We start from the raw sequence: 11,266 nt of genomic DNA on the forward strand, positions 1-11,266 counted from the left end.
TTTAACTCTTCATGACCTCCTAGTCCAGTACTGTCTCCATCATACCGCTTATATCCACCATGTTCTGTGTTGATGAATTTTATAGGAGGTCTTTGGGCAGTGAGGAAGGAAGGAAATCTTCCCGGTGGTGATTTTGCAGTGATCCCTTTGGAAAGCTGCAACTCTTTGTCTTAAGGGTACCTTGGGATGCAGAATTTCTGCTTATCAATAGAAGACCTGCAAATAGATACAGGCATTGTCTCTGTGAACCTTCAGACTTTGGTGATCCATTAAAGCCTAATGTGAGCAGCATAGGGCCATTACTGCTTCATTAAATGGACACTGTTGAAATTGTATAGTCCGTCATAATAGCCTACCTAGTGTATTGTTTTATGTGATGGAAGGTGATCAATAAAATAGACACAACATAGTATAATGGAAAGAATGCTGGGCATTGAGTCCAGAGACTTGGGATTCAAATTCCAGTTCAAATACTTCCTAACTGTAGGACTAGGGACAAGTCCTTTAATTTTTGGGGGGGGTCTTTTTGTCTGTTTTGGGAGGCAAGGCAATTGGGGTTAAGTGACTTGCTCAAGGTCGCACAGCTAGTAAGTGTTAAATATCTGAAGCCAAATTTGAACTCAGGTCCTCCTGACTCTAGGGTTGGTACTTTATTCACTGCACCACCTAGCTGCTCCAAATCATTTAGTTTCTAAGTCTCAATATTCTCATTTGTAAAATGGGAGATAACATACATGCTAGCCACCTTACAGAATAATTATTATGAAAGTACTTTGCACACCTAAAAAGTGCTAGATAACTAGGTGTTATTATTTTGTTTCCATCTGTGATTTCAGGACTGTAGGGAACTTCCTGTGAGCAAATGCCCTCTACCAGTGCAAGTCAGCAATTATCCTGTAGTTTTTAGTCCTAGAGAGTGACACGGATCACTAAGAACTTAAGTGACTTGCCCAGGATCACACAGCTGGTGGAGCAGGGCCTGACCCCAGGTTTTCCTGACTCTATAACTGTCTCTCTCCCAGTCACATCTCATTATTATTAATGATAGCATTATTTGTTTATGGGTTAACTTTGGAAACTTGTGACAATTTTTCTAAATGTATTTTAGGCCCAGAGCCCACAGTTGAGAAACTTGGTTGCTGTGTTTATTTTGTGAACATCAGGGTGTGACATGTATTTCGTTGTGGGATTTGGGGGAGAGTCTTTGAAATATGATTGTGACCTTCGGTTCTTGAATGCTAAGCCAGTGAAGCAAAAGTTCAGGCAAATCCTATGGAGGAGTAGGGCTTTTTGTACTGGCCTAGCAATGGCCTGTGTATGTTTGCTGGTCAAGAACCAAGCTAGCTAATTTTGGAGAGAGTCATTATCTTTTTGGCTGTCTATGGTAACAAATTTTGTTTTGTTCAAAGTCACTCTTGAAGACCATCTGACGATTAGATGAGCACTTTAAAAACCTTCAAGCACTATATAAATGTTACTTATTCTTTTCTACTGAGTCATGGGTGGGGTGGTAGTTAGAACAGCATCTGTAGAGGGACTTCCCAAGTTGCTGAAATCAAAGACCCCCCAAAAAAGATTGAAGAGAAAATCATTTACAAACATGGCAGAACCTTGTTAGCATAGTGACCAAGGAACCAACCTTGGAGGCAAAGACTAGGGTTCAAATCGTGCTTCTTACGGTTACTGGCTGTGTGACCCTAGACAAGTCACTTAACCTCTCAATGACCTAGGCAATTCTTTAAGACAAGAAATTTCAGAGAAGGTGTCACCTTGTAGTGTAACAAATGATTCATCACCTAGGAGTTCTCTATACCTATACAATCACAGATCTAATCCCTATCTTCATATTTGATTATTGACATAGACTCAGAGAACTGAATTAAATTGACCATGGGTTAGATTTCAGTCTTACATAGTAAAAATCTGGTCTAACATTGTCAATCCAGAAGGCATGTGTTAATGCTGTCTCCTGACAAATTTTTTTTCTTTGCTTTTTTTTTGGAGGGGGAAGGTAGGGCAATTGATGTTAAGTGACTTGCCCAAGGTCACACGGCTAGTTTTTTTTGTGTTAAGTGTCTGAGGCTGGATTTGAACTCAGATCCTCCTGACTCCAGGGCCCGTGCTCTATTCACTGTGCCACCTAGCTGCCCCCACTTTTTTTTTTGGAAGCATTTGAGGTTAAGTGACTTGCCCAGGGTCACATAACTAGTAAGTGTCTAAAGCCAGATTTGAATTGAGGTCCTCCTGATTCCAAGGCTGGTGCTCTATCCACTGTGCTACATAGCGTCCCCCTGTTACCACTATTCTAAAGGGATCTTACTTAGTTTGTGAAGAACTCACAAAACCTATCTTAGTCGTACATAGTACTATTTCTAGTTTTTCTTGAGTAGAGTAAGAATGCATACCTTGGCTCTTTGCTGCCTTACTGTGTCAGTCCCAACTACCATTTACTGCTCTTCAGCCACTAACTACCTGCCCCCCCCCCCCCCCCTTCTAGTATTTAATGATCTCTTGAGCTTCTTCCCTGCTTTTATATCTTGGCCCCTCTAGTAATGCACATTAATGTACATAATGAAAATGGTAGAAATCATTTCTCTAATGTAAAACATTTTGTTGTTAAAAGGTTTGCTCGCCCTCCGTTAATCATCTTCTCTGTGGATGGCTTCCGTGCATCTTACATGAAGAAAGGGAGCAAGGTCATGCCTAACATTGAAAAACTAAGTAAGAAATTTTACTGTCTTCAGACTCACCACCGGTGTCCTACATGTTAACTTAATTTCCAGCTGGTTTAGGTCTGTGGATAGAATTCTTCTTACTCTGTATTTGTACAGTGAAAGGATTTTAATATCTTGTGATATGAGGGCATATAAGAGAATTGTAAACTCACAAATATGTGATAAAGTGGAAATGGTACATACTAATTCTTAGTAGTTTTGTAAAACAGTTTGTAAAAAGGCCTTTGTAGAGAATAAACAAATGGGAATTGTCCTGTATTCTTATCGAATGCTTTTCTGTTTTTAACATTTATAATTGTGTTTTCAGGATCTTGTGGCACACATTCTCCTTACATGAGACCCGTCTACCCTACAAAAACCTTCCCTAACTTATATACCTTGGCAACTGTAAGTTTTTTTTAAAAGGATATATTGAATATATTCAAAATAAAGACAGATAATTCAAAGAAAAATGTGTTTAAGAATTGATAGTGTTGGAAGAGAAGCTAGCATGTTTTCAAAGCTGATTCTTTCATCTGTAATTCACAGCAATGAGGTCGTTTTTACTTACATCTCAATAAGAGAGATAGACTCTAACTTTAAATGCTAAACCCCTTAAGCGTATTCCTCACTAAATAAGTGTGTTGGTTTGTTAGAAGAAAAAAAGTTGTTAGTGGAAAGTTACTTGTATTAGGACTAAATGATATTCAGTTTTTGAAACCTAGCAGTCTCTGTTGCTTGTCCTCTGAGTTTGAAGTTTACTTATATTTTGCTAACTACATAATTAGAATCTTAGGTATTCTGTAAGATTCAGGCACCCGCCATTTTTGTTTGCTTGGTGGTAGATGGAATAGGAGTACTGAGAAAATAAGGAAAAGAGAGTTAGAAGGGAGAAGGGGCTATTAAGAGAACTAAAAGAATTGCTAGCTAAGCTCCAAAATTTAGGAACTAATTAAAAATGAAAAATGTTTATGTTCTTGTCTACTGCTCTCACGTTGCTTAATGCCATATTTATTACCCTCTTGAATAAAGAGCATGGATAATGCATCGAGTGTTCTTAAATTTATAATATATTTTAAAATTACTATTCTATATATATCTGCAAATGGGGATGGATGTTTCCTTGCATAAAAAGTCAGCAATTTGAGACATCTGTATGCATATATATTATATAGGGGTATCTGTATCCATACATAAACATACATGTATTGTGTATCTATACATATATGCATACATGCACATATATGTGTATATGTACATTATATATATCACAATGCAACTTTCTAAAATAGTTACTCTTGGATTAGAATTGTTACTCCCTTTTTTGCATATTGATGAAATTTTACTAATAAATCTCCTTTTTTTTTTTTTACACAGGGACTTTACCCAGAATCCCATGGAATTGTTGGCAATTCAATGTATGATCCTGTATTTGACGCTACTTTCCACCTTCGAGGACGAGAGAAATTTAATCACAGATGGTGGGGAGGCCAACCAGTAAGTTTGAGTTTTTACTGTGATTTGGAAATTTTGGTTTTCTTTGGCTTACACCTGTGATTTGCATAATTTTGAGAAATCCTGTATGGGGGATACTGAGTGGTTAATCAATCAATCAGTAAGTGTTTGTTAAGCTCCTACCTAGTGGCACTGTGTTAAACCCTAGTGAAATAACTTACTCTTGGTTATGCCTAAGTGTATGTCAGAGGTAAGATTTGATTCTTCCCAGATCTCCCTCCTTCCATTGCTGCCTGATCCTTTGGAGTAATGTACACCTAGATGTTACTCTATGAGTACTTTTCCTTGTTTGTTTGGGCTTTGGCCTCTTGTAAATCACTGAGTTAATACTTTTTTTGTTGTTCAGTTAAACTAGGAAGCATAAAGCAACCACTAGAAAGTTAGATTGATTTAATTAAATTCTGATTTTAGCAAACATTCATTCAACAAATATTTATGGAGCAGATGTGTTTGATCAAATGGTTACATATTTATTTGGTATGGAAGAGAAGCACATAAAAAAATATGTCTACCCTCAGAGGTCTATGTAACAGTTGAGCAGACAAATTCAGACAGAGAGACTTTGTACACCACTCAGTTCAGGTTTGAGATGGGTCTGAATTAGGGTGATAACTGTGAAATGATAAGGTTAAGGGAGATGGAGACAGATTTAATAGACATTTTGAAGGAAGCACCAAAAGACTTATTCCTTGACATCAACTGGAAAGAATCTTTAGAGGTCACCTAGTCCAACTGTCTCTCTCTCTCTTTTATTTTATTTTTTTGCTTTTTTAGGAGAGAAGGTAGGGCAATTGGGGTTAAGTGACTTGCCCAAGGTCACATTGCTAGGTTTTGTGTGTGTGTGTGTGTGTGTGTGTGTGTGTGTGTGTGTGTGTGTGTGAAGTGTCTGAGGCCAGATTTGAACTCAGGTTCTCCTGACTCCAGTGCTCTATTCACTGTGCCACCTAGCTGCCCCCAACTGTCTCATTTTATAGGAAAGGCAAGTGAGGGTCAAAGAAGCTAAGTAATTTGTCCAGAGTCCTTCATGTAGCAATTGACAGGGCTGAGATTTGACCCAGGGTCCTCTGATTCTACATTCAGCTGGGTAATGCAGTAGACAGAGGACTGTGGGCCTAGAGGCAGAAAGACCTGAATTCAGTCAGTCTCAGACACTAGCTATGTGACCCCGGGCAAGTCGTTTAATCTCTATCTGCCTCAGTTTAGTCAACTACAAAATGGGGACAATAATAGCACTTACCAGGGTTGTTATGAAGATCAAATAAAATAATATTTGCAGAGTACTTAGCACAGTGTCTGACACATGTTTTATTGTTGTTATTGTTGTTGTTTAGTTATTTTCAGTCACATCCAGCTCTTCATGACTCCTTTTGGGAATTTCCTTGGCAAAGATACTAGAGTGGTTGGCCATTTCCTTCTCTAGTTCATTTTACAAATGAGGAAACTGAGGCAAAGAGGATTAAGTGACTTACCCAGGGTTACATAGCTGGTAAGCGCCTGTGGCTGAATTTGAATTTAGGAAGATGTTTCTTTCTGACTCCAGGGCTGGTGCTGTATCCACTGTGTTACCTATCTTCCTGAAATTGAAGTACAGAGTATCTATTTGGCTTTCAATAAAATCTTTCCTTATTGACTTGGGGTATGTGTAACCCATTTACTTTAATGGAAAACAAATTAACACACATATCCCTGTGACATCTGTTGTATTTATCCCTTTTTATTCACTCATACAGCTACCATTTTACTCTGGCCTTTATGATATCATACCCAGTCTTTTGTAGCACTCTCCTACACAGACTCGTATCTTCCCTTAATTTTTTTTTTCTTTTTGGAAGAGGGAAGGTAGGGCAATTGGGGTTAAGTGACTTCCCCAAGGTCACATGGCTAGTTTTTTTTTTTTTTTTGTTAAGTGTCTGATGCCAGACTTGAACTCAGGTCCTCCTGACTCCAGGGCTGGTACTCTATTTACTGTGCCATCTAGCTGCCCCTATCTTTCATTTTTCTACCTTCTCCAATCAGTCCTCCACAGGGCTGCCAAAATAATTTTCCTAATAAAAAAACCATGTGACCGTGTCACTCCCTCATTCAAAAATACATTAAGCACTGATTATCGTTGACTCCCTCCTGCCTCTAGGATAATCTTAGTAATTTGTCTCCAGTCTTTCTTTTCAGAATCATTTTGTATCACTCATTTTTGTGCACTTTACACTCTGGCCAAACTGGTATATTTAACTATTCCTTGACATCAACATTCTGTTTCCCACTTCTAACATTTGTCCAGGTTCTGCTTCATATCTACAATGCATTTAGGATTACAGGATCACAGATTTCAAACTGAAAGCCATTTTCTCCGTTATTTAGTCCAGTCCCATCATTTTACATATGAGAAAATGAAAGCCAGAGAAGTTAAGGGGGTTGTTTAAGGTCAGTTCAGTCATTTTTCAGCCGTGTCCGACTCTTCATGGCCCCATCTGGGGTTTTCTTGGCAAATATACTGGAGTGGTTTGCTTGTTTAAGGTCACAAGGGAGTAACTGAGAGTTGGGATTTAAACTCAGGACCTCTGACTCCAAATCCAATACACAGCCTCACATACCATACTGTATTCCTTACCTCTGCCTCAGAGTCAGTCCTTATCTTCTGTTAAGGATCACTTTAGGCACCACCTCCAACAGGAACCACTTCCTGATCCCTCTTAGTTGTAGGTACTTAACAATGCCTATTGGATTGGATTAGATTGAACAAATAGATATTACATTGCTAGTAGAGAATAGAGTTCAAATGCTTGACGTCAGGGACCAGAGACATGATTCTCATAAGTGTGTTCCATTGCATACATTCAGATAGAGTCACTACGAAGATGCATGTGCTCTGACTTGTATCTAGAACTGTTTGCCATGTCTTCATAGGTATTTACAAGAAAATGACGACAAATATAACTTTTCTTTTAAAGGACCACTCTTTGAAAAATGGGGCATCTAGGTGGAGCAGTAGATGGATCACTGGGCCTAGAGTCAGGAAGACCTGAGTTTGAATGTGGCCTCAGACACTTACTAGCTGTGTGATCCTGTTTGCCTCAATTTCCTCATCTATAAAAATGAGCTGGAGAAGGAAATGACAAACCACTCTAGTCTTTGCCAAGAAAACCCCAAAAAGGGGTCATGAAGGGTCAGGCATGACTGAAATGACTGAACAAGCTCTTTGAAAAAAAGGTCATTTGTACCTGAAATAGTGGGATTTCAAAATAGGTCAGTGGGCAAATGTAAATTGTAGACTTTCTGCTTTAAAAAAAAAAAAAGGTGATGGAAGATCTCCCTGTTCAGTCATGTTCAATGCTTCTTTTCAATGGATTTTCTGATTTTGCTAGACTCTCATGGTTAGGATCATAGTGAAATGTTGTCTGTGGGTTGGATTTTTACAAACAAGGTTCATGAAAAAGTAACGTTTAAGAGTCAGTTGAAAATTCTATCTAAATAGTTTTCTGTTAAACCACAACCACCGAGTTCCTTTTCTGACTTCATTGTGGAATCCAAACTTGTTTGGGGACACACCAAAGCTAGAGATAAAAGGCATTTTTTTATCAAGTTGGGCTTGGTTGCCCCAGTATTGACATTGCTTCCTTTGGCTTAGCATGGGTCAGGAAGAAGAGAAGCCATGCTCAGAGTTTCTGTAGATGTGACTATCAGAGAGGAGGTGTAGTATTAACTGAGCGAACACAATGAGGTCACTGATTCAACTTTGCTACTTGACACTTCATGTTTGTCTGTTTTCCAAATATTTTTCAAGAAGGCAACAATGGACTTTAAACAAACATATACCTCTAAAGAAATTAAGACATACCTAAAATTTGATTTATTTAGGTCATCATCTTGAAGCAAAATGGCTGCAACACATTTTCAGTTGGATTTATCTTTTTTTAAATTTTTTTGCTTTTTGTAGGGCAGTTGGCATTAAGTGACTTGCCCAAGGTCACACGGCTATTTTTGTGTTAAGTTTCTGAGGCCGGATCCGAACCCAGGTTCTCCTGATTCCAGGGCCGGTGCTCCATTCACTGCACCACCTAGCCGTCCCTTCAATTGGATTTATCTTAAAGCAATTTGTACATAATAGATTCACAATTTCATGTGCAATCATCTTTTTTTATTCTACTATGTTATAGAAATGCTCATTTTATTCCATAAATTTAAAATAAAATACAATTTAAAAACAATTTTTATAATAGAACAAATATTCATTGAGTATTGATTATGTGCAAGACACAGAGAGAGGTGTTGGGAATTTTGAGATGAAAAATGACAGCATCCCTTCAATCAAATTGCTTATAGACTCATAGATATGATGTGTGTAAAAACCTCAAGTGGGGTCATGAAGAGTTAGACGTAACTCAACAGCAAAAAAATTAGACACCAGATAGAATTTGGTAAGGGAAAGAAGAGGTCAAAAAGTAATGCAGAGACAGCTAGGTGGTGCAGTGAATAGAGCGCTGGCCCTGGAGTTAGGAGGACCTGAGTCCAAATGTAACCTCAGACACTTGATACTGTGACCTTGAGCAAGTCACTTAACCCCAATTGCCTTTCCTGTCTTCCCCCTTCCAAAAAAAAAAAAAGAGTAACTCAGCAAGTATTTATCAAGCATCTACCTTATGTGAAGTCCATGTCAGGAGGTGGAGATACAAAGGCAAAAATGGAACAGTTCCTGCCCTCAAGAAGTTTACTGGATCTACTTTTCACTGGTAGGATCACATGGAGATAAAAGCCAAATGAAAAAAGTGATATCCTCAGTCTACTACCTTAACACACACTAGGCATATTGTCCACAACTGTAGGCAAATTCTGCTACTTCTGCAGCTGTCGTTTGAGAAAATAATATTTCTTGTCACCATCTCTCATTCTGATTATTTAGCTGTGAGTCCCATCGTTAGGCACTTTACCCTAAAACAGCTTTAGGTTTTGATTCAGCTCATTAGCCCAACTACTTCCCCTATGGACAATCTTGAGAGGTCTTGCCCTTTGCCATTTTGCCAGTCTTCAAATGGCTGACCCCGTTCTTTGGGTAGCCAGGACTGGTAAAGTAATGAATTAGATTAGAGTATTATTCCAATCATGGCTCAACAGTTGGGAAAAAAAAATTCTCGAAAAAGTGAAATATTCAAGAAGGAGACAGAAAAAGAAGAGCAGATGAAGGTTAAAGTAGATATTGCTTTAGGGAGAACGGATGTTAAACTGTTTTGGAACAGCAACTTTTCCCCTATTTAAACCAAAATTATAACCATATGGGGTTAAGTGGATGAGTCTTAGAAAGCTCTCACAGGCACGCCACTTGAAGGGCTACCAGGAGAAGTTGTTTCTTCTGTGTTCTTTACTAATGATGTCTGCCCCTTTGCTAAAGAGAATGATTTTCTGATAAATAACTCAAGTCCTCAGGGACTTCCACTTTTGTATAAGGAAAGATTTTGAATTGAAAAAGAGAATAAAGATATTTAAAAGCTGTATGCTTTGCCCCCCCCTTTTATAAAGTGAAAGCCAAATGTCAGAGATGTCAGATTAAAATCAACCACTTAAAAATAATTTATTAAATGCCTATTGTGTGCCAGGCACTGTGCACAGTACTGGGGACACAAAACATAAAGTAAAAAGATAGTCACTGTCTTCAGGGAGTTTATGGTTTAATGGGTTTAATATTTATACATATATATATATACACACACAAAACAAGCTATATGCAAGATAAATATGAATCTATTAAAAGGGGAAAGGTACTGGATTTAAGAGGAATTGGGGAAGGCTTCCTGTAGAAGGTGGGATTTTAGTTGGGACCTAAAGGAAGTCAGAGAAGCCAATGGTATTAAAATAATGGTGTTATATTCAAGTCTACCCAGACAAATTATATTTTATGTGTTTGCAGTTAAGTCATCTAGTGCTTATGCATCAATTGGGAAACAACACTGACTCTGAAATCAGAGGACTTGGGGTCTAATCCCACCTCTAAAAGTTTCTGATGTATGGGACCTTGGGCATGGTAACTAATGAACAGTCATCTCCATGGGCCTCTCAGTTTCCTTATCTGTAAAGTGAGATAATTGACCTGGATGGTCTCTGAGGTGCCTTCTAGCTGGAGCTTAATGAGGCTTCAATTATATTACATAGGGTTGTGGAGGTACATGAAAGTAACAGAAGATGAGGTCTCTCCCTTTAAGGGAAGTGATTCCAGAGCAATTAAATTGCCACATGTTTGCAGTACTTGGGGTACTAGATAGCAAAGCCCCTAGGCCTTAAGGGAACACAGAAGGTGGAGAGTGGGTGGAAAGTGGAGAGGGCTTCTTGGATCATGTGACTAATTCATTACAAGATGCCCCTGAGCTAGGGCAGTATTTTTCAGCCCTATTTATGTTCAGATGTAGATTTTGAGCATAGAGCTGAAAGCCATGACTTTAGGTAGAAGACAGAGAGAAAAAAAGCATTAGGATTGAAACCAGGAAACATCCTCAGTCCTCAGGTTTCCATTTTACTTTTCCACATGATCAGTTCTTTGCCCTGAATCTCTTTCAGGCCTGAAGTGCTCTCTCTTTTCACCTTCAACTTTTAGTTTTCTTTATTCTGTCAAGACTCAACTCAAATCCCACCTTCTGAAGGAGGCCTTTTCTAATTCTCTCCTAGGTTCCTGTGGGATACAAAGATGGACAAATAATTCCTATTATCAAAGAATTTACAACTAGATAGGAATGTGGGACAGAGGAAGCATGTTCACACACACATACATACACACGCACATACACCATGCCTCTGTGTTTGTGTGTGTCCCAAAAGCTATTAAAACTTAAAACTACATTAACTCTTTTGGTATACCCTGTACATACATGCAAACACATACATGTATGTTTATATAGATAGTGATGTAAATATGTATTTATATCTCTATCTAGCATCTATCTCTCTATCTATCTATCATCTATCTATCTGTCTGTCTATCCCTATCTCTCTCTATCCATCCCTATCTCTATCTATCTATCTATCTATCTATCTATCTATCTATCTATCTATCT

General features: G+C 38.4%; 1 protein-coding gene across 5 annotated transcripts in view; it reads left to right on the forward strand.

The window, feature by feature from the left end:
- The window catches only part of ENPP2 (ectonucleotide pyrophosphatase/phosphodiesterase 2), a 200,513-nt gene that overhangs the window by 81,100 nt on the left and 108,147 nt on the right, over positions 1-11,266 (forward strand). For all 5 annotated transcript variants that reach the window (XM_069081248.1, XM_069081247.1, XM_069081249.1 and 2 more), the window contains exons 6-8: positions 2,624-2,721; positions 3,043-3,122; positions 4,092-4,211. In XM_069081248.1, the coding sequence (XP_068937349.1) occupies positions 2,624-2,721; positions 3,043-3,122; positions 4,092-4,211 (298 nt within the window). The remainder of the gene's footprint in view (positions 1-2,623; positions 2,722-3,042; positions 3,123-4,091; positions 4,212-11,266) is intronic.

The sequence above is a fragment of the Petaurus breviceps genome, unplaced genomic scaffold, assembly GCF_028583685.1.
Source record: "Petaurus breviceps papuanus isolate PSGF00001 unplaced genomic scaffold, PetGlider_PUasm1.0 98, whole genome shotgun sequence".
In the NCBI taxonomy this organism is placed as follows: domain Eukaryota; kingdom Metazoa; phylum Chordata; class Mammalia; order Diprotodontia; family Petauridae; genus Petaurus; species Petaurus breviceps.